Source organism: Pantherophis guttatus, chromosome 4, assembly GCF_059756535.1.
Source record: "Pantherophis guttatus breed Tessera chromosome 4, ASM5975653v1, whole genome shotgun sequence".
Taxonomy (NCBI): Eukaryota; Metazoa; Chordata; class Lepidosauria; order Squamata; family Colubridae; genus Pantherophis; species Pantherophis guttatus.
Window position 1 is genome coordinate 62,881,647 of NC_142066.1, and position 27,952 is coordinate 62,909,598.

Sequence of the window (27,952 nt, forward strand, 5' to 3'; positions counted from 1 at the left end):
GTTCATGACAGTGATAGAAATGAAAGAAGGGGATAGTGCACCCCTTTATTCTCTTCAATTGTAAGTCAGGAAAATATGTTTGACATGTCCAAGTCCAGGAAGGAAGAAGATGGTAAAGGGTTGGTATGAGGATTGAAGCTGACTAGAAACTAAGGCTAGACAGAACTATTTTGTAAATACAGAAAGGGATCAAACTTCATGAAAAGAAATGAATGATTTATTCTTCTATGTTTATTTGAAAACATAGAAGAGAAAAGCCTAGAATTCAAACTCTTGTTCTGTAGGTAAAACTTTATTCCTGTGCTCTACAGTAAGCTGATGAATTGTGCATATATATATCATATTTTGAATATGATAGTCAAGGACTCACTGGAGAAGAGCCTAATGCTGGGAACGATTGAGGGCAAAAGTAGAATGGGACAACAGAGAATGAGGTGGCTGGATGGAGTCACTGAAGGAGTCGGTGTGAGCTTAAATGGACTACAGGGGATGGTAGAGGATAGGAAGGCCTGGAGGAACTTCGGGGTCGCAATGGGTCAGACACGACTTTGTGACTAACAATGATATTTTGAATAGTAAAAACTATTTGGGGTGGGTGGGAGGGCAACACGTGATATATCCGGCTTGGAGGCCGCTAGTTTGACACCCCTGGTTTAGAGGAAGGAGATTTATTGCTAGATCTAATATGAAATATGACAGAAATTGAGCAGAAACTCCCACAAGATCACAATTATTTATCCCTTTTAAATAGGTATTGAGATTGTTTAAAGTTTAGGCATAAGATACATTATTTTTTTAAAAAAGACATTTAGAACTTCATTTATTGTATTGAATGAGAATTAAACCAGTGCTTTGCTTTAGTATAATGTGTAGCATAACATGTTGATATATAGTGTAGAATAATTATTTGACTTATTCTCACAAACCAAAGCTGCATTCTTTGACACAGATTTCTTGAAACCAGACCATCTGAACAAAAGGAATTTGTTCATGAGATTGTAAGAGGAATAAATGTGTGTTTAATGCTGAGCTTACATTTTATAAAATATAAAACATTAATAACTTTTGTGAATTGAATTGTTGAATGAATTGATTGTCGAAGAGCATATACCTGAAAACAGATCAGAAAAATAAGTTTAACAACTTGAGATACATATAAATTTAGTTAAGTAATTTGTGCCAGGGGAGAATCCAGCATAACATTACAGTTGTATGCACAGTATATGAAATAATTGTGAGTGAAATATTCTCTCCAGATAAACATCTCATATTAATTTAGCATAGTGCATAATACATAAAATGAAAAATATAACTATAGAGCAATTTGGTCCAATAGAAGAAAAGAGATGAAAACTGAAATGTGTTGAAAATTTCAAGAATAACATAACTTTCCAACTGTTATTTGTTAAATGTCTAGGAATCCTCAAGTTCTGAGTAGGGACATTTTATCGGAAAATATTAATGCAGTATATGGTTGCTACATGTACTACTGTTGATTTTACAAAAGTATCCAATAGCTGTGTATATAACACTTTTGTTTATTTCTGTGGAATAAATTTAGAACTTTGACAAGTAAGGAATGCTTGCACCCACAATTTGACTTATATTTATTTCCATATTCAGTAATTACAAATATAATTAAAAACTCTTAGACCTATGTAAAAAGAAGTTAGAGGTACATACATTTTCTAATTATTCATTATGTAGTGAATCTACAGTAATCATTATTTAGGAATGTGCAAAATGTGTTTCAAAAGGGAAAACAGAATTCCGAGAGCATCTCTCTTTAAATCTATAAAGCAGCTATGTTTTCCTCAAAGCTTATATGACTGTTTCATAAACTGCTAACACGCATATTGCATGTTTAAAAGGAAATTTTAGTCTCTACTCCCATATTGAGAGAGGTGCAAAACAACTCTCTCAAAGGCATTCCTAGCCTTAACTGTTATCTTTTTGTTTCAGCAGTGAATTATTTAATTCATACATTTTCATATATTTGCTCACTTGAGGAAATAGCATAAATTGTAGGAGGTCATCTGTTGGCAAAATATTTATTTGTCTTTTTATTTCCAGCCCAAGCAAGTGTTTAGTAATGGCAGCAGATTCTATGGAGATTGATGATGCTTTGTATAGGTAAGCATTTTAAGAAAAGTTTAATTTGTTTTAATAAACTATAAATAATTTTGAAGTTTTAATGTCAAATAAACTTTAGTGATTAAACAATGAATTTAAATATAAAGGTAAGACTGTTTCTATCATAAACTTTATTTTGTTAACATGTACTTTATGCTCAGTTTAAAGAATGTTATTTCCTTGAAAAGTTTCTTCTGAAAACTGCAAAGAAATTGTTTTACATTTCTCTTTTCTGTATTTTAATAATCCATTTTTTGCATAAAATTTCTAATTTCTGATGAAAGTTTTTTTCCAGGATATATTGACTGTATTTAGGAGATTATGAGCATGTATGTGCTGTCTTATTCCAAACTAAATTTAGTTTTATGGACTTTCACACTTGAGTATTACCATGTTTATTTCATAGGGTTAGAATCAGAGATGTACAAACCAAGGAATCCCACTATTTGTAGGCCATAGCTATTTTGATTTAAATGAAGAAACTGCTTGAATTGTTAGCGAAACGTGAACATCTTGTTGATGTGCAGGACTGCAGGTTATAGAACATAAAATTCTAAGGCTGGAAGGGAATTGACTCATCCTCTGCTCAAGGCAAGAGCCTTATACCATCCCAGTCAAACCTCCAGTGATGGAGCTCCCAGAACTCTGGGAGGCAAGTTATTCCATTGATTAACTGTTCTCACTCTCAGTAACTTTCTCCTTACTTCTAGGTTGGATCTCTCTTTAATGATCTTCTAACCCTTTACTTCTTGTACTGCCCTCGGGCTTTGGAGAATAAGTCATTCTCTTTTTCTCTGTGACAGCCCCTCAAGACACTTACTAGAAGACAATGATCATGTCCCTCCCCAAACCTTCTCTTCAATAGGCTAGACAAACCTAGCTCCCTCAACCATTCATATGATTATCCTCCAGGCTCTTCATTATCTTTGTTGTTCTCCGCACATTTTCTAGGGTCTCAAGCATTTTTATTTGGTTTTTTTTTGGTATCATGACACAGTATTCCAAGGCTAGTATTATCATTTCTTCTATCTTGATATTTTCCATCTGTTGATGCATCCTGGGACTGGATTGACTTTTTTGGCAGCTGTAGCACTTTTCTGGGTCACAATTACGTTCTTTTGAAATTATTATAGGATGATATATTAATTTTCCTAAGAAATTGCGTAATATCCAAAATTTACAAAAAGTTATTTCTTGAGATCAAATTAATTTTTCTCTTCTGTGAAGTTTATCAGAAGTGAGAAGTTTTGCAAATTACACCGCTTTATGCTGTTGATTATAATTATTTATGATTTTCTTTTAATACTTGCATGTAGTCGGCAGAGATATGTTCTTGGAGATACAGCAATGCACAAGATGGCTCAGTCTCATGTATTCCTAAGTGGAATGGGTGGGCTTGGAGTGGAAATTGGTAAGTGAATAGAATTTTTTAAGCTGTCTAGAGCCTTTAGAATCAAGTAAACTATAAATAACATAAACTTTTTTACTATGTTTTTTTTAATTGGGAAAAATTTATTACATTTATTGTGCAGTAGGATAAACTTATTATACATAGGAACCTGGAATGTAAGAACCATGAATCAAGGCAAGCTGGATATGGTCAAACAAGAGATGACAAGACTGAACCTCGACATCTTAGGAATCAGTGAACTAAAATGGGCAGGAATGGGTGAATTTAATTCAGATGACCATCAGGTATACTACAGTAAGCAAGAATCCCTCAAAAGAAATGGAGTAGCCTTCATAGTCAATAAAAGAATAGGAAAAGCAGTACTGGGATACAACCCCCAAAATGATCTCAGTTCGAATCCAAGGCAAACTATTCAACATCATAGTAGTCCAAGTCTGTGCCCCAACCACTGGTGCTGAAGAGGATGAAATTGACCGGTTCTATGAAGTCCTATAACACCTTATAGAATTAACACCAAAAAATGATGTCCTTATCATTATGGGGGATTGAAATGCTAAAGTAGGAAGTCAAAAGATAATCGGAATAACAGACAAGTTTGGCCTTGGGGTACAAAATGAAGCAGGGCACAGGCTGGTAGAATTTTGTCAAGAGAATACGATGGTCATAGCAAACACTCTTTTCCAGCAACCCAAGACTCTACACATGGACATCACCAGACAGTCAACACAGAAATCAGATTGACTATGTGCTCTGTAGCCAAAGATGGAGAAGCTCTATACAGTCAGTAAAAACAAGACCAGGAGCTGACTGTGGCTCACATCACAAGCTTCTTGTTGCAAAATTTAGGCTTAAATTGAAGAAAGTAGGGAAAAGCACTAGGCCATTCAGGTATGAATTAAATCATATCCCTGATGAATATATAGTAGAGGTGACAAATAGATTTAAGGAATTAGGTTTGATAGACAGAGTTCCTGAAGAACTATGGATGGAGGTCCACAACATTGTACAAGAGGTAGCAACTAAAACCATCCCAAAGAAAGGGAAGCGAAAGGCAAGGGAGAAAGAGAAAGATACACCCAATTGAATGCAGAATTCCAGAGAATAGCTAGAAGAGATAAGAATGCCTTTTTAAATGAATGCCTTTTTAAATGAACAGTGCAAAAAAATAGAAGAAAACAATAGAATAGGAAGGACCAGAGATCTCTTCAAGAAAATTGCCAACATACACTGGATCATGGAGAAAGCTAGGGAGTTCCAGAAAAACATCTATTTCTGCTTCATTCTATGCTAAGCCTTTGATTATGTGGATCACAACAAATTTGGCAAGTTCTTAAAGAGATGGGAGTACCAGACCATCTTATTTGTTTCTTGAGAAAGCTATATGCGGGTAAAGAAGCAACAGTGAGAACTGGACATGGAATCACTGATTGATTCAAAATTGGGAAAGGAGTTTGGCAAGGCTGTATACTGTCACCCTGCCTATTTAACTTATATACAGAGCACATCCTGAGAAAGGCGGGCTAGATGAATCACAAGTTGGAATTAAGATTTCTGAGAGAAATATCAACAACCTCAGATATGCAGATGATACCACTCTAATGGCAGAAAGTGAAGAGAAACTAAAGAGCCTCTTGATGTGGGTAAAGGAGGAGAGGGCAAAAGTTGGCTTGAAACTCAACATTAAGAAACAAAGATTATGGTATTCGGTCCTTTCAATTCCTGGCAAATAGAGGGGAAAGAAATGGAGGTAGTGACAGATTTTATTTTCCTGGGCTCCAAGATTACCGCAGATGGGACTACAGACAAGAAATTAAAACACACTTGCTCCTGGGGAGGAAAGCTATGGCAAATCTAGACAGCATACTAAAAAGCAGAGACATCGCTCTGCCAACAAAAGTGCATATAGTTTATGGTTAACCATAGCATATAGGCTATGGTTTTCTCAGTTGCAATGTATGGCTGTGAAAGCTGGACCATAATGAAGGCTGAGTGCCAAAAAATTGAGACCTTTGAACTATAATGCTGGAAAAGACTCCTGCGAGTCCCTTGGACTGCAAGGCAATCAAACAGGTCAGTCTTAGAGGAGATCAACCCTGACTGCTTTTTAGAAGATCCTGAAGATGAAACTCAAATACTTTGGCCACCTAATGAGAAGGAAGAACTCACTGGAGAAGAGCCTAATGCTGGGAACGATTGAGGGCAAAAGAAGAAGGGAACGACAGAGAATGAGGTGGCTGGATGGAATCACTGAAGCAGTCGGTGTGAGATTAAATGACTCTGGGGGATGGTAGAGGAAGGCCTGGAGGAAAGTTGTCCAAGGAGCCGTGATGGGTCGGACATGACTTCACGACTTACAACAAGAACAACAAGGATAAATGTATATTTTCTACTAATTGGAATATATTAAATATAGAACTATTACTTACATCCTAAAAATCACTCAAGTGAAATGAATTACAATTATTTGGGGAAGAAGCTTCATGAATTTCTTGGAAGGATTCTTATATCAGTAATACAGGACACCTTAGCCACATATATTGTAGAGATATAATTACAACTTCTTAAAATGTTTAGTCTTCAATACATCAGAGCCTGACTTATAAATGTAGATGATAATAGAATAAGAGGACGACAGATATTGCACAGTTTGGACTGAAATCATAGACTGCTGTTGTAGTCTCTTCTAGTAGATACTGCCTCTTGCTGACATTTAGTTTTTTTGATGGATTGATTTATATAGATCATTATTAGAATCTATTTTTGGTTTACTTAGTATTTTGGCTTTTTTGAATATTTTGTTTCAAAACTATGTCCCTTTTTGTAAATCCACCACATGACAAAATGGTCTTTTCTGATTGCAGCCCTTCAAACATTTTGATAACTAATTATGAGAAATTTGTAACCGGAGTTAAATGCCAGCAATCTTTTACTGTATCTCTTGTATTGAAACAGATAGAAAGGCATCTAATTTCCATAATATTTGGCTCTTCATATCATATTTTCATTTTCCTAAATCTATGTTTCATACTTCTTTTAAATCTTCTATAAAATAATAATTATTTTAAAAGAAATTTTCTTTTAAACCTACAAAGCATGGGGTTTGTGTTCCATAAACATTAGCAGTAGCCTTTTGTAGTAATAAATAAAGTCATTGCTTACATTTATAAAGAGTTTTAATACATTAAATATACTAAGGGAAAGGTTTTCCCTGCCCAGTCATATCCAACTTTAGGGGGCGGTGCTCATCTCTGTTTCCTAGCCAAGAGAGCCACCAGCATTGTCTGAAGACACTTCCATGGTCCTGTAACCAGCATGACTATATGCTGAGGCACATAGAACACTATTACTTCCCACCAAAGTGGTACCTATTTATGTATTAGCATTTGCATACTTTTGAACTGCTAGGTCAGCAGGAACTGGGCGAGTAATGGGAGCTCACCCTATCATTTGGTGTTTGGGTCTTGAACCCGATCTGTCAAGTTTTCTAGCTGACAAGCTCAACGTCTTTAAGTACTGAGCCATTGTGCCTCTTTAAGTATATTAATGGAATACAAATCCTTACAATATTTAATTAAACTAGAATTAGAATTAACAAATTATTTATTTAATAATCACTCTATTCCTAGGAGGAAGAAAAATGTTAAAAGTACTAAGAACTTGAAATAAGGCAAAAATTCTATAGCAACTAAGGTCTCGCCATGGCTTCAATTGTGTAGATAGAATTGTTGATATAAATAGATGGGCATCAGTTAAGTTTATAAATTGGCCATCTTACTTTATGCTCTTAATTTAAGATGTAGTTATTAATGTTTTTTTCCTTTTGCACTACTCTTTGAAAATTAACTTTTAGCAGATCTGTCTGCATGGAAGTATAACACATACACATACTGATTGGGAGAAGCACATCTTCAGTACAAGTTTCAGTTGGAGCTGGCAATCTTAGACTGACAATATGAGGAACATTGCATTGCACAGGATGTCTATCTATATTGTACACTGTACTTTATGTTTTCTTTTGATAAGAGAATTGTCTTAAATTCAGGGTTATCTTTAGTGGATGAATAAGTACAGTATATAGTGATAAATGGTTAATATTTACTAGAAACTTACAACTCTTCACTTTTCTTTTCAGCTAAGAACATAGTTCTTGCAGGAATAAAGGTAAGAAGAAAGACATTCTAATTTTTAAGAATAAATATTTCGTATATGCTTATTTTAAGGTGTTATGCTTCCTAAAAAACTAATGAGACTGTCATGAATTTCACACAAACACCAGCAAAATATTAAAAAAATAGTATCTTGATTCTCAGATGCTGATATATAAGACTAGAAAATATAAAAGACACATGATTTAGACTGATTTTGCTTGCAACTGCATGTAGCATTGCCACATAACTACACTGTGAAGGGATTGATGATTAAGTGTAGGTCTCTAATTAAAGCTCTCCAGAGAGTTGATATCCATGTACCTAAATTAGACAACAGATATCCCAACATTTTATTCTATACTGGCAATGCAGCTCTTCTCTCCTTATTTTCTGTTGGCATGAAGTGGGCACTGAGAACCATGGCATCCTACTGTAATGAGGATGAATTAATAATCAATTATGATAAATCTAATGTTCTAGTTTTCTCTGACAGAAAACAAAAGCATAAGTGGACAATTGATTCAGGGGTGAAATGCTACCTGTTTGGACCAGTTTGCCTGAACCGGTAGTAATAAAAGGTACCAGTTCGGGTGAACAGGTAATAAAAAAACTGCTACCAGTTCGGATGAACTGGTATTTCTGACAATCAGCTGTGCTGCACGATTTATATTCGCTAGAAAGCAGGAAATCCTTGCTGTTCTACTTACTTTAGAAAAGGCTTCTGAATCCTCCTTTTTCAGCGCTGCACGGTAGCATCTGCGGTGTGCAGGTGTGCAGTGTGCACATTTGGTGTGCACCATGCAGATATGCATGCAGCAAACTGGTAGCAAAGTGAACTGGTAGCAGACTTCAGAGCATTTCATCCCTGAATTGATTCCCAAGAAGAATGCAGATCAAATGTTTTAAATACCTGGGCACAGTATTTCAGACTTCAAGGAAATGAATAATCCAGGTAAATTATGCTACTGCTACTGCTACTGCCACTGTCCAAAGGAGGATGCAAGCAATAATTCAATTTCATACGCAATGGGGCAAATTACTTTCCAGTGGCAATGTAATTGTTTATGGCTAAAATAAGGATTTATAATGATGTTGACCCTACAGACTTGATGCCTTACTATTGTCAGACAGCTACCAATCTCAACTGGTACTGTATCTGAATAGCAGAACCTTGTAGTTTTGGCCTCTCTCCAGAATATTTAGGCCAGTTAAGCCTGGAGAAGGCTGAATAAACAATAAAAGAGATAATCAGGGACATTGATTGTCAAAATGATATCACCAATACCTCTGAATTCGATTGTCAAACTATAGACAGATGTAAGCCTTCTACTGCGCCTATGAATTACAAGTAGTCCTTGACTTACAACCAATCACTTAAGATCATTTGGGGTATCATCTAATCCTAAACAAATATAAACAGGCCTTTTCCAGAGCTCACTTTGATGCCCTCCCATCTACTTTACTGGTATGAAGATTTCATTGGACTCCTTATTTTCAGAAACTGTGTCCTTGTGGATATAGAAAGTAGAAACTCTTGTTCATGTCTTCATATGGTGTTTTGATTATCCCAATAATTTTTAAATTTAAAAGTCACAATAATAAATTTTATGTTTACTATTTTTTAAGAGTTTCTAACCCTACACTATATCAGGTGGCCAAATATCTTCATCAAGATATAAAACTCTGCAAAACTTAATTAGATATGTTGTTTAATTATCCTTTCTTAAATAATTACCCTTTCTTCAATAATGAATTGTTCTGTCAAATTATCTCTCTTTTTTACTATAAAGGCTGATCAAAGACCTTAATAAAGATATTTTATTTTACCATAATTGTTCTCAAAATTTTGGTCATAAATTTATGGTCATGTTGAGTCACCATGATCATTTTTACAATGGTTCTTAAGTAAATTATCATGATCATTAAGCAAATTTTAAGTCTGAATCCCAAATGCTGTTTGCCAAAAATGACAAAAGAGTTGCAAAATATGACCATGTGACTGTTGGACACTGCAATGTCATAAATGCAGTCTGGTTGCCAAGTGCCTGAAATGTGATCATGTGACTTCAGAGGTATTGTAGCAGTGGTAACTTTGAGAATGGATTGTAACTTTTTTTGAGTACCTCGTAACTTTGGTCATTAAGTCATCAGTTGTAAGTCAAAGACTACTTGTAATTCATATGCGTGATAGTGTGTATATTTATGATGTTGCATCACTGCTACTTCATGTTTACTTTATTCCTTTCTCCTACTATTATTTCAAGGCTCTCACTATCCATGATACCAAACAATGCAAGACATGGGATTTAGGAACAAACTTCTTTGCTCGTGAAGATGATGTTCTAAATGTAAGGAACAGGTCTGTACAATGTTTAAAATATTGTGAGCAAATGTATGTTTTCTATGTTGATAGTTTTACCATTGTGTTCATGGTCCAGTCTTCAAAATTATTGCAATCCTTGTATGAGCTCTATCCAAGCTATATTTTTATATCTACTGAAGAATATCAATGAGATCATATTTCCAAATTGTGGGTAAAATTTATAGACTACATTCTTTGATGCTGTACAGGATGCAGTTACCATATTTTTCAGTCTATAAGATGCACTTCTCCCCCATCCAAAGTGGATGGAAATGTCTGTGCGTCTTATAGAGCGAATGTTGCCAAAGCCCTGCACACCCGCTGGCCCCCACCCTTCAGCCTCTGCCTCCCAGCAATTTGCCTCCTTACAGCAAACAGCCTGGTCAGCTTCAGCACAGCCTGATTTAGCACAAGCAGCTGATTGGCGATTGGATCGGTCTCCCAGAATACCGCCGAACAGCTGTTTCTGGCTGCGGGGATTGCTGCTGTCCATTGCCGCTGTCACCGCCCATTGCCACCATCACCGCCCATCGCTGCTGCTGCCGCTGCACGCCCCATTTTCACCCTCCACTCCCGTTTTGGGCCTCCATGCACCCCATTTTTGGCCCATACCAGGTGGCAGCGGCAGCAATCCCCACTGCCTGGAGTGGGCCAAAAATGGGGCCCATGGAGGTCAAAAATGGGATGCGCAGAAGCCAAAAATGGGGCACACAGAAGCCGAAAATGGGGCGTGTGGAGGCAGCAATAGGTGGCAGCAGCTATGGACAGCAGCGATCCCTGCACCTGGAACAGCTGATCGGTATTCCAGGAGACTGATCCAACCACCAATCAGCTGCTCGTGCTAAATCAGGCTGTGCTGAATCTGACCAGGTTGTTTGCTGTTTGCTGCAAGGAGGCAAATTGCTGGGAGGCAGATATTTTTTTCTTGTTTTCCTCCCCAAAGCTAGGTGCGTCTTATAGTCTGGAGTGTCTTATAGTGCGAAAAATACGGTAATTATAGTAATTTATGTTTTCTAAATAGTAATATCTAGTGTGTAGTGTTTACTAATATCTGAATAATACTTTATCATAACAGTATAGTCAATTTTCTTTGCTGTGAAAAAGTATTCATAAACAATGTATTGTCTGGATCAATTTGCTTATACAAAGTATTAATGGCAATACTGATGTTTATGTTTATGTTTTATTAAATTTATATACCGCCCTACTCCCGAAGGACTCAGGGTGGTGAACAGGCACAAAATAAAATACATAAATACAAAAGTTAGAAACATAATTAAAACCAAATTAAATAATTTAGCCCAAGACAATTAAAAATCCCAATAATTTAAAACAAATTAAAATTTCAATTTAAAAATTAAAAAGAAAGGGGAGAAAATTAGGCCAGGCCGGCTTGCTGGAATAGGAGGGTCTTAAGAGCACGGCGGAAAGTGCGCAGATCCGGGATCCTCCGTATCTCCAGGGGGAGCTTGTTCCAGATAATGGGTGCCCCCACAGAGAAGGCCCTCCCCCTGGGGGCCGCCAGTTGACACTGCTTGGCTGACGGCACCCGGAGGAGCCCCTCTCTATGAGAGCGTACTGGCCGGTGGGAGACTGTTTGTGGTAGTAGGCTGTCCCGTAAATAACCACGTCCCAAACCATGGAGCGCTCTAAAGGTGGTAACCAAAACCTTGAAGCGCACCCGGAAGACCACAGGGAGCCAGTGCAGCTCGCGCAGGAGAGGTGTCACACGGGAGCGCCATGTTGCTCCCATAAGCACCTGCGCGGCCGCACTCTGCGCCAGTTGGAGCCTCCGGGTGCTCCTCAAGGGGAGCCACATGTAGAGAGCGTTACAATAGTCCAGGCGGGAGGTGACGAGGGCATGAGTGACTGTGTGTAGGGAGTCCCGATCCAGAAAGGGACGCAACTGGCGAATCAGGCGAACCTGATGAAAAATCCTCCCGGTCATGGCCGTCAAGTGCTCATCTAAAGACAGCCCTGAATCCAGGATGACGCCCAAGTTGCGAGCCCTCTCCATGGGGGCCAGTGATTCACCTCCAATAGTCAGCGATGGTGTCAACTGACTATATCAGGACGTCGGAAACCACAGCCACTCAGTCTTGGATGGGTTGAGCCTGAGCCTGTTCCTCCCCATCCAGATCCGCATGGCCTCCAGACACCGGGACATCACTTCAAGGGCATCGTTGGGGTTGTCCGGGGTGGAGATGTACAGCTGGGTGTCATCAGCGTACTGGTGGTACTTCACCCCGAAACCATGGATGATCTCACCCAGCAGCTTTACATAAATGTTGAACAAAAGGGGCGAGAGGACCGACCCTTGTGGCATCCCACATATGAGGGGCCTCGGGGTCAACCTCTGCCCCCCTGCCAACACAGACTGCAACCGGTCGGAGAGAAAGGAGGAGAACCACCGTAGTAAAGCGCCCCCCACCCCTAACTCTTCCAACCGGTGCAGCATGATACCATGGTCGATGGTATCAAAAGCCGTTGAGAGATCTAATAGGACCAGGACAGAGGAGCAACCCCTGTCCCGAGCCCTCCAGAGATCATCGACCAACGCGACCAATACCGTTTCCGTGCTGTACCCAGGCCTGAAGCCCGACTGGAACGGATCCAGATGATGATGATGATGATGATGATAATAATAATAACAGCAGCAACAACAACTGTAATAATAATACTGATCTTTACTTACATATAATGAAATTCTTGCATCATTTACTTATACATATTAGTAATCTTTCATCCTCTAATTTCTACCTCTATCTAACCACTGATGAAACAAATCCCATGTTAAAAAATATTCTGTTTCTTCCTTTTGTCAGTCTGTCCATTAGACACAATCTAATATTTTTCTAATTATACTTTCATCTTAGATTTATCCTCATTTTTCCAATATTGTGCAAATACAATTCCCATTGCTGTCAGCATATGTATTATTAAATATGTAATCCCTTTGTTATAATTTTCTGATAATATACCTAACATAAATATTTCTGGTTTTAAGTCTATGCATTGCTTTATCATTTTCTCTAACCATGTATGTATTTTTTTTTTTTTTTTGCTTTTAAACATGTCCACCACATGTGTTAATAAGAACCTGATATCTGATTACATTTCCAACATTTAGCGGACATATTTTTAAACATCTTTGCTAGTCTTGCTGGTGGCAACTGCCACCTATAAAACATTTTATACAGGTTTTCTTTATAAGCAGTTGCCATTGTCAATTTATAATTTCTGTTCCAGTGTTTTTGCCATTTATCTAGCTCTATGATATATCCAAAGTTTTTTGCCCAAACTATCATCGTTTCTTTCACCTGTTCATCTTCTAATTGATACTTAACAAGTAGCTATATATTTTCTTTATTAATTTTTAATCCATCCATAAAAGTATTTAGTCAAGTTCTGTTGGCTTTTTATAAAAACCATATGTCTTTGCATCTTTCACATATCTTGTGAAAGATGCAAATACTTGATTGTATTTGATTGTATTTGCAAGTATGGCCACCATGCTAAATCTATCCCTTGATTCTGCAATTCCTGTGTAGTTTTCCCCTTCTTCATTTAAGATGTCTTTATATGTTACAATTTTTTCCAAGTTAACAACATTTGGATGTATCAATGCTTCCATTGTAGAAAGCCAGACTGGTATTTTCATATAGTTTTTTGTTTTGACTTTTTCCCATGCTAAAACTAGTGTGTTTCTTACATAATGTCTTTGGAAATATCTATATATTTTATTCTTGTCATACCACAAAAAGGCATGCCACTCCAATTGGAGATCATGTCCCTCCTTGTTGAAATATTAAAAGACTGGGTTATATATGAGAGCAGGAGATATAATTTTTTGTTGCAAATATGTCTAAGAGCTGAACTTGAAACTTGACTGTAATTGTGGTCAGGCAGATGCATTGGAAGGCAGGGTAGAACCTACATGCCGCACCTATTAATAATACAATTATTATATGCACTTCAGAGCTGAAGCAGTACAGCATCACATTGCAGAGCTGAATCCATATGTCCAAGTGATGTCATCAACTGATCCATTAAATGAAATCACTGATATTTCTTTTTTGAAACAATATCAGGTATGTGGTACCTTTTTGAAATATCTTCCATTTAATTAGCTTTGATGCCTACAATAGCCGCTCCTGTCCCAAACTCCTGCTTTGTACATCTTGAAAATGGCAGTGAAATATTTCTGAAGGCATTTAAAACTCTGGCAATTTCTTTTGCTGCTTTTAAGGAAAAGCCAACTTAGACAGTGAGAACCTAACCTTTTCTCAGTTTTTCAAACATTTGAAAAATGTTTGAAGTTGGGTTAAGAAGGAAAAGGAAGGTAAGTATTTCTTTAAAGTTCTTTTGAAAGTAATAAAAAGAAGAGGGGAAAACTATTATTTCTGAGTATTCTGTGTACAAATGGATAGTGATTTCCTCCTTTTCTAATCGGACCATTATGTGCAAAGGATTTGAAAATGATTAGCTTTACCTGTCTAATGCAAATATAGAGACTGCAAGTCTTGTCACGCTATGATAAATGTACAGTGTGTGCATTGTGATGTGTATTTTGAAAACCACAGATTTAAAATTATATTCTTGATTTATCTTAAATATGGCAGATACTATTTCTTCAAAAGGATCTTTTTAAGATGCCTGATTGAATTTAAATGATTACAGATATGCGTTGGTGTATGCGTGTGTATCTTTATTTAGATTTGTTTATTTGTTTATTATTTATTTATTAAATTTATATAGCCGCCTATTCGCCCATGGCGACTCAAGACGGTTTACAGAATATATTATGGGCTTGATTCTGCCATAAATTCCCTCAGGAAGGATAACATATGATGAAACTTGTGCCATTATTCATAATGCAGAAATCGCGCACACAGCCTTTAATCAAATAACATAAGCATTAAAGGGTAGAATTTGTATTTTGATGTTCCAGTGTTTCAGTTGTCTTCTTGAAGTATTCTTTCATTGCTATAAATCCTTCTGGATTCTGCTTAGTTTAGAAATTTTCATTTACATCTGACTGAATTATTTTGTGCAAAATTTAGATAAGAATTAAGATAGTATGCATGCAATTACATTACCAGGTTTCCTGATTATCCTTAACTGGAGCCTGCTGGTCTTTAGTTTAGGACTGTCCTATATGCTTTACTGCTGGATCTTAGATATTCTCGAGGCTTATATTAAGTTATGTGTGGCTTCCCCTGTGCGTTAGCTTTTTTAAAAGCATTTTTTAGGATCAACTTTTAAAAAAAGTATTAGAACTTTCCTTAGTCAGTCTTAATGGTTATGTTTGCATTATAAACAGCACATGCACAAAATTTAGGTTGTTTTTAATGTAACAAATACTATGGAAAGAGCTCAGAATAATTTAAAAAGCTATTTAGTCTCTTGACATGAGGTGAGTAGAACCAGTTTCAGTCAGAGGAGTCCCAGTCTCTAACTCTCTGTTACAGATTTTTTTTTTTTTGGTAAGTATGGCATTAGGCATTTTAATTAGTACGAACCCCATTATAGCATAGAATCAGGTAAAAACTGTTAGTAGCACAAGTCCAAGAAATATGATGAATTATTAAAATTAAGAGAGAATAGTTCATTGCAGAAATGAAAAGTATATTAATGTATTTCTGACATATCTAACTGACAAGTTAGATTTTTATATCATAAACATTTATTCATATAGTAATTGAATGTTAGAAACCTTTATTTGGTGTAAATAAAAGAAACTGGATCATCTGATAAATGTTGGTCTATAAGTTACAGGTTATAATCAACCTTGTGTTAATCGAAGATTTATCTTTGGACTATTTTTTTAAAAGTGTGTCATATTAACTGAGATGAAGATGTCACTGCAGAAGAAGATTAATGCTTTTTGCCATACACAGCATCCACCTATTAAGGTAATTTTTTGTATACAATTCAACTCCTTCTGTTTTTGAGTTCAGGTTTTGGGGCTTTTTGAATAAATTATGTTCTTCTAGTAGTATACTCTACTTGTGAGTATATGAGTATAAGTATATGATGTGAAGGCACATCATATGTGCCTTCATATACTTAGACTTCAAATTCTTCTTTGTTCCCCATATTTTGAACATCAGTGTACGTGGATCTGAGTCTTTATGGCTGACCCTGTGTTTGCTTCTTGTGTCTCCTGTTTTATACCTGAGTTTCCCTTCCTTTTCACCACTCCATTCCCCAATGTCTGATTGTTGTCTTGGGGCTTATGTTTTTGGTTTTGATCCTAAAAATTGGCTTCCTTTCCCCTACAGATTTAGTTTAAAGCCTTTTGGATGAGCCAAGCCAGATATTTTCCAAATACATTCTTCTTGGTCCTTGTGAGGTACAACTCATTTTTTGCCAGAAGTTTTTTCTGTAGGTAATGTAAACCATAGTCTAGAAATCCAGAGTTCTTTCAGTGGCACTATCTCTTGAGCCAGCAGTTTATCTCTAAAATCTTCCATTCCCTTGGCCTTCTATTGGAAGTACAAATGAAAACACTACCTGTGCTCCTAATTGATTTGTTTTCCTGCCTAGCTGTTTGTAGTCCTTTGATATTTTTTCAGTCTCTTTTTTGTTGTATTATTCCTCACAACATGAAAGAGGGGAAAGATCAGTGGGATTTATTATTTGGGTAAACCTCTTTGTCACATCTTTGATCTTTGCACTTTGTAGCCAACATTTCCATACATAGCCCACAGATTGCTGATTCTGTTCCTCTGAGAAGAGAATCAACAATCACTATCACATGCATTTTTCTCTTTGGGGAGCTCAGTGAATTACTCTTCTTTGTGATAGTCTGAGTTACTTTTCTTCCTGTCACTGTAACACTTAATGAAGGCTCTTCTTCAAATGTCTACATGTTTTCTTTTTTGGGGGGCGGGGGGCGGGGGGGAGGATATGAAATTGATTATTCAGCTTCAGTGGCAGGAACAATCTTCTTTGGATTTTTTGTCCTCTAAGTGACATGATTCCATTGCTCTTCTTCTAGGGGTTCTTTTTTTTTCTGTAGTTGTTTCTCCCTTGCTGTGTTTAGTTTGTATATGGATTTTCATTTTTTCTAGGAATTCCTCATTTCTACAGATGAGACTTCAAGAGTGACTAAATATATCTACTTCCTCTACTTTTTCCTTCAGCAATCTAATCAGTTTGCACTTGGTACAGATATAGTTTGAAATGTCCATGGGCAGGAATCAAAACATAATACACACCTTGCAGGTCACCATGGTGCTAGCCTCTTTCTCCATCATTTTAGTTATTCTACAGGTTGTGTAGATACAAATAGATATTCATTTTCTAGACTTCATGCTTTAGATTGTTAGTTGTAAGATTTGCATTAGGGTAGGCATGTAGGCCACTAATCTGATCCATTGGAGAAAGGCACAAATCTCTTTAGTTCATGGTGTGAATATCTTTTCTCTCTCCAAAAATCCTCTTGTCTATGCAAATGCTATTTGTGACTTACTTGGTATTCGCTCACATTTTTAAAAAGATCCAAATCGTGGAAATTATATCAATCTTCAAGTATCTGCATCCTCAAATGAGATTTTATGAGATATTTTTCAATTATATTTTTTATAATTTTAATGTTTAAAATTAATTTTTTATTTTATACATTTCATATTTGAATGCTATTATTCCTAACATAAAATTTTGCTTTTGATAGTCATTTTTATTTGATTACTCTAGAAGGATTTGTTTTCTTTCTTCTGTGTCTAAACATATAGTTGTGAGTACTCTGATAATAAGTGAATTGAAGCTAAAGTTGTTGTCCCTTGTGGAAAAAAGCAGCTATCTGTAGTTAATTAGCATATTAAAAAAATCTTTGGACTTTTGTAACGTGTTCACATACTCTATAGGCTTGCCTTTTTAAAAGTTAATAGAATTAACAGCTTTTACTACTTTACTATTATTATTTTTTTGTTCAAGCCCTTTTAAATTCACACATTCCTATTCAAGCAAGCTTAAAAAAGCACAAACTCTTGCTTATATCCAGGGTTATAGTACAAATGTGACTAAAAGCTTTGCAAGGCTAGTTCTGAAACTACAATTTGGCCAGAGATCTAAAGAGATTGGATGAGTATCTATTATTTTGTTCAAATTCTGAAAAACTCAATATAGGCCAATTATAAGTCTGTATTAAATGTTAACATATTAACTTTTCTTCTTTCATCAGCAGTAGCAAAATAAAGTATTTGATGCAAGAATTGTGAAATCTGATTGTCATTACTTTGGGTCGTTCTTACAGTTTATAAGTGCAGATGTATATGGAATATGGGCACGTCTGTTTTGTGACTTTGGTGATGAATTTGAAGTCCTAGATACCACAGGAGAGGAACCAAAAGAAATCTTCATTTCAAACATATCTCAGGTGAAAATTTTTTAAATATTGATTTTTTTTAATATGTTAAGCGTTTTAACTTAAATCCTTAAATTTTTTAATTCATATATAGAGAAAGTATACAGCAGTATTATACAGATGATAATGTTGTATGCTATGCAGTTATAAGTAGTACATCAGAATTGTCTTTTATGGGAAATGTGCTTTTAGTAGTGGTATTGTTCATCTGAAGATTAGATGTGGGGATGATAAAGATAAATTTAGTGCAGAGGAAATTTCTTTTTTTTAATATTCTAGAGCAGGGGTGTCAAACTCAATTTCATTGAGGGCTGCATCAGGGCTGTGGTGGACCTTGGGGGGGTGGGGGGCTGGGGTGTGTTGTAGCCAACTGGATGGCTGTGATTAACTGGGTGGGCATGGCCAGCTTGATGCCACTCACTGGGTGTGGCTGACTGGGTAGGCGTGCCCAGCTTGACACCACTCCCCAAACTCCTGGCAAGCTTCTCGTGCTGAAAACTGCCAAAAACTACTGGCTGAAAAAGAGGCCTGAAGTGCTGTCTCCGCCCTGTTTATTTATTTTATTTTATTAGTCATATTTCTATGCTGCCCACTCTCCGAGGACTCTGGGCAGCTTATACCAAAGACAGTATACTAAATAGCATATTGCCCCCAACAATCTGGGTCCTCATTTTACCCACCTTGGAAGGATGGAAGGCTGAGTCAACTTTGAGCCAGTGAGATTTGATCTGCTGATCTGCTGAACTAGCAATCAGCTGAAGTAGCTGCAGTACTGCACTCTAACCACTGCGCCACCTCGGCTCTTTGCGCCGGCTGCGCACACACACCCTATTGCCTACTGGTGCCGCTCGCAGCCTGCTATGCCGGAGGGACTTGCCCACACACCATCTCCTCGCAGAAGGTCCCGGTGCCATGAGGTGTGTGCATGTTTGCTGTGTGTATATTTGAGGCTGAGAAGAAGACTTGGCCAAAATTTTCTCCCTCCCTTCGCAGCAGAGCTGCTCAGAAGGCAGCCGCTGCAGCCTGTCCTTTTAAGGTACTTTGATGCAGGGAGGAGGGGGGGACCATAAAGGGACAGGCCACAGGAGCTGCCTTTCGAGCAGCTCTGCTGCAAAGGGAGGCAGAAAAGTTCGGCTTTGGCTTCTTCTCCTCCTCCGGTATACATACAGAGCAAACATGCACACATCTCACAATGCTGCTACCTTCTGCGAAAACACGATGTGTGGGCGAGTCCCTCCGGTGCTGTGAGTTGTGTGTATGTTGGCTCTGGGTGTATGTTGGCTCTGGGTGTTTGAAGCCGAGAAGGAGAATACAACTTGGCCGAACTTTTCCTCCTCCCTTCGTAGGGAACTGCTTGGAAGGGAAGCTGCTCAAACTTCAGCCTCCTGCTGCGGCACAGGGCTTTGGGCAAAGGCTGGAAGGAAGGGCCTCTAACTCGCTCGCGCATGTGTGTATCCACCGGCAGCAGATGGCTTGTACAAAATGAGAGGCTTTGCCTTCCCTGGGCAGTAGAGTAGAGTAGAGTAATGCCTCATTAGTGCTGAGTAGAGTAGAGTAGAGTAATGCCTCATTAGTGCTGAGAGGCTGAGAAGAAGGCATTGTGCGTGCCTGCCAAAAATTCTTTCTGATAGCCTCAACTTTAACAGAAATAGGAATGTCAACTGTCTCTAGCCCCTAATTCTCCTTAAGCATTGCCAAATGGAGCAGCACTGGCAAACTTTCTAAGCCTAAAGCAGAGAGGGAAGGAGGGTGGAAGAGAGATATCCAATCCAACCTCTGTGTGTGTGTGTGTGTGTGTGTGTGTGTGTGTGTGTGTGTGTGAGGGAGAGGGAGAGAGATGTGGCTTCTTGGGGGTGCATTTTGGAGAAGTGTCAAGAGAAATGCTAAACGGGCAATCAATTTGGGATTAAATACCAAATGAAATTGGGTCTTCAGGGTAAGGAGACATGAAGAACTTTTAACTGCAGGTTTCTAAAAATCTTATTAAAAAGACTATCTAGAGGCAGCTCTTTAACGAGCAAAAAAGATGGGGGCCCCCAATGAGGGTCTTAGCTATTTAGCTCAGGAATAACAGTATTGAAAGGGACTTTGGAGGTCTTCTAGTCCAATCCCCTGCTCAGGGTGCCAAATCTGAGTGGAGGGCCAGGGAAAGGTGTCAGAATAATACTTAGAAGGGACCTTGGAGGGGACCTATACCATTTCAGAGAAATGGCTGTCCAGTCTCTTCTTAAGATCTTCCAGTGTTGGAGCACCCAGTTCTGGAGACAAAACAGTTCCACTGGTTAGTTGTTCTCACTGTCAGGAAATTTCTCCTTAGTTGTAGGTTACTTCTCTCTTTGTTCAGTTTCCATCCATTGCTTCTTGTTTTGCCTTCTGCTGCTTTGGAAAATACATTGCCTGTCCTTCTTTGTGGCAGCCCCTCAAAACCCTGTTTTGTGACCTGCCTATCACACTCTTGGGCAAAGCATGTAAGCCATTTCCTCCTTTAAGTGGTCCATGAAAGTGGGGAGAGCCAAAATAGGGGCTCATTCATTTAAAGTAGATCACTTAATGTATTCCTGACTTTTGACCCTAATGGACAGGCTCCATTATGATCATAACCTGTATTGTAAGATGGCACAGCCATGTGAAATTGTGCTTAATTATTGAGTTGCTTAGTGACCGAGTTGCCAATCCCAATTTTAGTCAGTAAAGACTACCTATAATTCATACATTTGCAGTCCTTAAGGCTAAATGTATTACTTAATCATTTTAGATGAACTGTCTAATTTTTTTTATTTCATCTATTTACAATGTAATGACTTATATTTTTTTCATATATCTTACTTACTATATTCATCCAAAAAAATAAAATGTTGAAATTACCAAGCCAACCAAATATTTTAATCAATATCCATTTGAATAAATTTACAAAATGGAAAAAAATCTTTATTTACTTATTTTGGAAAAATTTTCAGTCAACATCGTCAGTGTCATATAGTGGAATCTCCATTGGGGGAGGGATGCATTAGTCAGTATGTGCATACCTTCTACTGCAATTTTATCAGTCTGATTATACATGTAGAGTTTTGATTATGATCATTGTTAAAATACAGTAATTTTCATATTGACATTTGTGTTAATCTTCCGGTCATATCTTGGAATTATTAAATAAACTTAGAATACGATTAGGAGCAGGTAATATTTTTACCTTAGATGTGGAAGCTAGTTTTTTATCTCTCTCGCCTTACATCTGGAGGTTAAAAATTCCAGTTGAAAGTATTGACAAACTTCCAAAAATATTATCAATCTTACCAAGAAAACTGCATGTCCATGTATTTATCAGGAATCAAGTCAAGAATAAGAATTGTGTTTGAATTTTTACTGCAACCTTATTTTTCCTTGATATTTGGTGGGTTCCAATTTCAGGCAATTTGTGGTATTGTCACCTGCCTTGATAATAATCCTCATAAACTTGAAACTGGACAATTTGTAACTTTCCGGGAAATCAATGGAATGACATCTTTAAATGGATCTACCCATCAAATAAGTGGTAAGCCTAATTTTTTTCAAACTGTGCAGCAATAGTAAAAACGTATCTTTATAAATTAAATTTATAGCAAGAAAAATTTATATCCAAAATGTCTGTTCTGGGGGAATTTTGAAGTAGGGGGACAATACATTACTATCATGAGAAAAACAGTTAACAAGTTAATTCTTACAAAAGGATTCTAAATTCTTGGTTATTCCACCTTCCTAAAGGTTCCTGAATATATTTTATGCATTTTGTATTCATTCTATAATTTATTAATAAAGATTAATAATACCTGCAAAAATAGCTACTGTATGGTTTTAGATAGACAGCACAACCAAATTTACACAGTCCATTTGTAAGCATTGTTTCAATGTCTTATTTTATTTGAATGTATTAGATTTATGTCATGCCACACCGAGTATTAGACCTAACACGAAAAATAATTTACCAGGACACATTTTGATTAGCATCAGCTGGAACATTTCAAGTATTTATCTTGGAGAATATGAAATCCTTTGATACTTTTGACAGTACTGCCTTCAATAAATATGTCATATCCTCTGCACAATAACAGACACTGTAAACTATCCCTACCCTAGGTGTCTGAGAAACAAATGACCTTTGAACAATTTCGGTGGAGGGGTATGGGTGGATTCTTTAGAAGAAGAAATAATATTTCCTCTGAAATGCACACCTTTAAGTACAGTGCATGTTCCAAACTGATCACTGGAGCAGAATTATGATGTACCACTTCAAATTCTTCAACTTAAAGTGGATTTTTAAAAAACAGATTTTTTCTAGCCAGTCAAACTAATGGGAAAGAAACTCAAAATAGCAGGATGTTCTTAGATAAAATTATTGTTAAAATCACAAACAATTCCACAAAGAAAAGCAAATTGAAGATTGCAGATGAAGCAATCTTAGGCAATAGTGAAGATCTTAAAATCAAGGAGAACACATATGCGAGGAAGAGATTGGCCAAAGCTTTTTGAGATGATAGCATCTATAGGGCACTGCCAACTACAGAGACAGTGCTCATTCTCCATTTCAAGGCTGTTGAGCCAGTGCTGTTTGAAAATGTTTTCATTGTGATGTGGCTGGCATGACATCATGGAACCTGGACTGTTGGCTTTCCAACCGATAAACCTGGTGTCTTAACTGCTGAGCCACAATGCCACCCCAAATATAAGTAGATTGATGATACCCAATCTGTCAACCTTCAACCTGGGAAGGCAGTCCAGGTTCTTTCCTAGTTTCTGGAGGTTGTGCACATTTGGATGTTGAGGAACTGCCTCTGATTCAATCTCATCAAGACCTAGATCTGGGGGTACTCTATCTTTAATTTTGGATAAGGTTGCACTTCCCCATTTAAGAGTGAAGCACAATTTGGAGCTCTTCATGGATTTACAGTTCCTGTTCATTGAACAAGTGGCAACTATGTCTAGGAAACGTTTGTGCCACATGTGTGAGTTGCACTGGTTAACAGTATGCTTCTGGATGCAATTCAAGTTATTGATTATGACCTATAAAGATCTACATGGAAAAACCTCATTATTTCATTACATCTCTACAGAAATGCACAAAACCAAGGATGAAAACCACCTAGAGTCCATATGGATCAATATAAAAGGAAAAAAGAATGACATTGCTATAGGCATATACTACAGTCCACCCAACCAAGCAGAAGAAAAGATGAAGTCTTTGCTAATCAATTAACAAATGTATGTAGGAAACATACCACAGTAATAATGGGAGACTTTAACTATCAATTGGGAGACAAACTGCAGCAAGTGGGAGATTGAACAGATTTCCAACCAATTTAGCTGAAAACTTTGTCATCCAAAAGGTATAGGAGTGAACTAGAGGAAAAGCTATATTGAACCTAATTCTTACTAATAGAGAAGAAGTGATGAGGGAGGTGAAATTAAGCCGGTTTATCCGGCTCGGGTGAACTGGTAGCGCCTGTGGCGGGAGGCTCCGCCCACCCACCCGTACGTCATCACGTCCCGTTTTTTACCCTTTGCGCAGGCGCAGAAGGCTCTGCGCAAGTGTGGAGGAGGGGCGCGTGCGTGCTCACAGTTGCGAACCAGTAGCAAGGGCAAGTTAATTTCACCCCTGAGGTGAAGTCTCCATAACTTTAGGCGAGAGTGACCATGTCATATTGGAATTCAGTATAATGTGAACACAAGCAATAGAATATAACCAGCCAGTGTCTTAAAACTTTAAAAGAGCTGATTTTAACTGGGAGCGACCCTAAGAAAAATCCCATGGATAAAAATCCTAAAGCAGAAAACAACTCAAGAAGCATGGGGAACTCTGAAAAATATGATCATAAAAGCCCAGTCCAGCACAATACCACTGAAAAAGAAAAAAACAAGAAATCCAAGAAAAAACCAGCATGGTTATACAAAGATCTCTCTGATAAACTGAAAGACAAAAAGGACAAATACAAAAAATGGAAAGAGGGACACATAACTAAGGCAGAATAACAACAGGTAGCCTGAATTTGCAAAGATGAAAGCAAAGGCTCAGAATGAATAAAAAAAAGAAGTTTCTTAACATATAAACAACAAGAAAACTGGGAGAGAGTCCTTGGAGTCCTAGTGGATGATCACTTAAACATGAGCCAGCAGTGTGACAGCAACCAAAAAACCTAATACAATCTTTGGTTGTATAAACAGAGGCGTAGAATCAAAATCTATTGGTAGTATTAGTATCACTGTATAAATCCTTACTGGTAGTAAGTATTAGTAATAGTACCATTTTATAAACACTTAATAAGACACACCTGGAATACTGCATCCACTTTCGGTCACCGCATTACAAAAATAGGTTGAGACTTTGGAAGAAGTGCAAAGTCTAAGCAGCGAAGATGATAAAAGACCTGGAGACAAAAACATATGAAGAACAGTTGCAGGAATTGGGTATGGCTAGTATTTGAGGGCCTGGTACAAAGAAGAGGGGGTCCATCTATTTTCCAAAGCATCAGAAGGCAAGACAAGAAATGATGGAAACTAATCAAGGGGAGAAGCAACTTGGAATTAAGGAGAAACTTTAACAGTGAGAATTAACCAGTAGCATAGCTTACCTTCAGAAGTTATAGGTACTTCATCACTGGAGGTTTTAGAATTGACTGGACATCTATCTGTCTGAAATGATATAGGGTCTCCTGTTTGAGCAGGGGGCTGGACTAGAAGACCTCCAAGGTCCCTTCCAGCTCTATTCTGTTTGATTGATTGATCTGAGGAACCACCTATCTCCCTTGGTGTCTTCTTACTGATATATAGTATGAGCCAACAAGATTGGCGTGCTTGGGTCCTTTCAATTAAACGTCATTTGTGGAACCCAGGAAGCATATCTTCTCTTTTGTGGCACCTATTCTCTGGAATGAGGTTCCTCCTGATATCCATATAACTCCCACTTTTGACCTTCCAGAAAACCTTAAAGTCTTGGCTGTTCTCACTTCTCTAAACTACCAATGTTATTTTGAAATTATTTTCTGTGTTAACAATCCCAACCAATTTTATTTATGAATTTCATAGACATATATTCTTCCTTTTCATCCAAGAGGTTTGTTAGTGGCCAATATTTAAATATTAGGCATTCCAGACAAAACTGGCCTGGAATTCCATGTCCCAAACATTTCAAGCCACTTAGGTTTATAGGATTCATTTTCAGAAAAACCACCAAAACTACCTTAGAAGAACATAGTCTGTAGAAGGATTCCCTGGAGTGTTCCATTCCCACACCAGAGAGTTCTGCATATTACTATTAAATACTTTTTCATTTTATATTATTCTGATTGTTATATAGTTCTTTTTGTAGTCATGGAATAGAATTTCATTACTTTGTAATGAACTTTGTTCCATTTTTATATAATTGTATATGATAGAAAATTAGCTTACCATTGTGTGGGTTGATTAGTTCAGAACTGAGTTCAAAACAATAAAAGTCAAACTAGATGTGTAGAACGATATAGAACAAACATTTTCAGTTTCTTTTTATTTAAGATTATCAGATAAGTAAAATAAAATCTCCCCTCCCCAACTGATTTCTCTCTTTCAGTGATATCACCTTATTCCTTCAGCATTGGGAATACTGCAGATATGGAACCTTATTTACATGGTGGTATAGCTGTCCAAGTAAAGATACCTAAAGTATTTCATTTTGTAAGTGACTTTAAAGATAACACAGGATGTGTATTTATTCTTCTAGATTTTATTGACCTGAATGTGATGAATTAATGTATGGGGAATAATCAGGAAGAATGAGAAATCTTAATGAGGCAGGCAAATACGGTTTAGCAAACATTATTAAACCCTGGTTTGATAGAATTCACAAGTGGAATGCCAGTATTGAGGTGTATAAGTTATTTAAAAGAAACTGGCCATATGAAAAGGGAAGAGGAATGTGTTGTATATGAAGAAAGTACACACATATGCAGAAAACCAGGAATACTTGGTTGGTACAAATTTGAATGCATACTTGGTGCATATTCAAAGAAGAAACTATGTATATGGTAGGTATAAAAGTTTGGTTACCTTTTACTACTTCATAACAAGTTCTTTGGCATAGAAAAATAGATTCTAAATCTTCTGTAGGAAACAGAATCTTTCTAATCTTTATTAGGGCTTTTACACAAGGGAGTGAGGTTTGCTGCCTTTTGGCATGTAGCAATTTGTCCTAAATATTTTGATCAGGATTTTATTGTTTGTGTGCCTGTTTCTAATTATTGATCCCTTAAAATCTATTTTTCCTTCTGCTTTAAGTTGTTTTATTTTTTATGATTTTTGGTCAAAAATATGATCGTTACATATTTTTATTAGTTTCATTAGAGAATCAATTCTGAGTTTTTCTGATCTAAAATTTTCAGCTGTATCTAACTAATATATATATTGTCCTTCCTTACTGACTGTCTCATTAGTGACTGAAGTTATGACTGCTTAAAAAAAATAACTTCGCAACCAGTTCTTACATTTACAATTATTGCAGCATCCTGCATTCACCTGATCACCACTCATGTACTTCACAACCAGGGTGCATTTTCAACCATTATAGCATGCCTCATTCATGTGATCACCATTTGTAGGCTTTGCAACTGGCTTGTGAGAAGCAATTAATATAGAAGACAGAAGTAAAACTATAAGTCACAATCATATTATTTTTTTTAGCAACCATAACATTTAATTTAATGATTGGAAGGAAAGTAGGATCATAAGGCCATGATGGTCATGTGATCTTCCACTTAGGCACCACAAGACTTAGCAATCAAATTGTCATTCCCAATTGTGATTTCTAAGCAAGGACTGATTCACTGAATAAACAATATACTGAACTAGTTAAGCAAGTTTTAGCCTAGCATTGTAACTAAAGAACCTCTATTTTTTGAAATAGAGTAGAATGGAAAGGATAGAATAGGGTAGGGTAGGGTAGGGTAGGGTAGGGTAGGGTAGGGTAGGGTAGGGTAGAACAGAACAGAACAGACCAGAACAGAACAGAACAGAACAGAACAGAACAATAGAACAGAACAGAACAGAACAGAACAGAACAGTATAACAAATTCAAGGCAAAGTGTCTAAGAAATTAGGAAGAATAGGATCCCATGAGAATCTGATGAGACACGTCAAATATTCATAAGTTGTTTAGCTAGAATATATTACATTGATATATTTTTTTAAAAAAATATAGAACCTTTACTGTTAGTCTATTGTGTAAACTTAGCCCATATGGTTGGGTTGAAAAAAGTAATTGAGTAAACCATAGGTAAATTAACAAGAACTGCAACAGTCTTCTCATACAAATACTTAGTTCACCCATTTTAATATCCTAAAACAGCTGCCCCAATCTTTTGGGTGCCAGAGATCGGTTCTATGGAGTGTGATTTTTATGCTGCCTGGAAAAGGAGCATAGTTTCATGATTCTGCACATGCACGGATAGGGCTTTGCTCACTTGCAAGTTCCAGTTCCTGGTGGGCTGCGGACTGATGCTGTCCATGGCTGGGGGTTGGGTTGG

The 27,952-nt window shown here is 37.1% G+C and overlaps 1 protein-coding gene across 2 annotated transcripts in view; it reads left to right on the forward strand.

Moving 5' to 3' along the window:
* UBA6 (ubiquitin like modifier activating enzyme 6) overlaps nucleotides 1-27,952 on the forward strand; it is an 87,207-nt gene that overhangs the window by 20,260 nt on the left and 38,995 nt on the right. The window contains exons 2-10 of one of the 2 annotated variants that reach the window (XM_034416292.3): nucleotides 2,074-2,133; nucleotides 3,450-3,544; nucleotides 7,677-7,705; nucleotides 9,957-10,051; nucleotides 14,034-14,145; nucleotides 15,889-15,969; nucleotides 18,315-18,437; nucleotides 21,834-21,957; nucleotides 26,005-26,108. In XM_034416292.3, the coding sequence (XP_034272183.1) occupies nucleotides 2,093-2,133; nucleotides 3,450-3,544; nucleotides 7,677-7,705; nucleotides 9,957-10,051; nucleotides 14,034-14,145; nucleotides 15,889-15,969; nucleotides 18,315-18,437; nucleotides 21,834-21,957; nucleotides 26,005-26,108 (804 nt within the window). In that variant the 5' untranslated portion in view covers nucleotides 2,074-2,092. The remainder of the gene's footprint in view (nucleotides 1-2,073; nucleotides 2,134-3,449; nucleotides 3,545-7,676; nucleotides 7,706-9,956; nucleotides 10,052-14,033; nucleotides 14,146-15,888; nucleotides 15,970-18,314; nucleotides 18,438-21,833; nucleotides 21,958-26,004; nucleotides 26,109-27,952) is intronic. The other variant, XM_034416293.3, reaches the window with a different exon arrangement.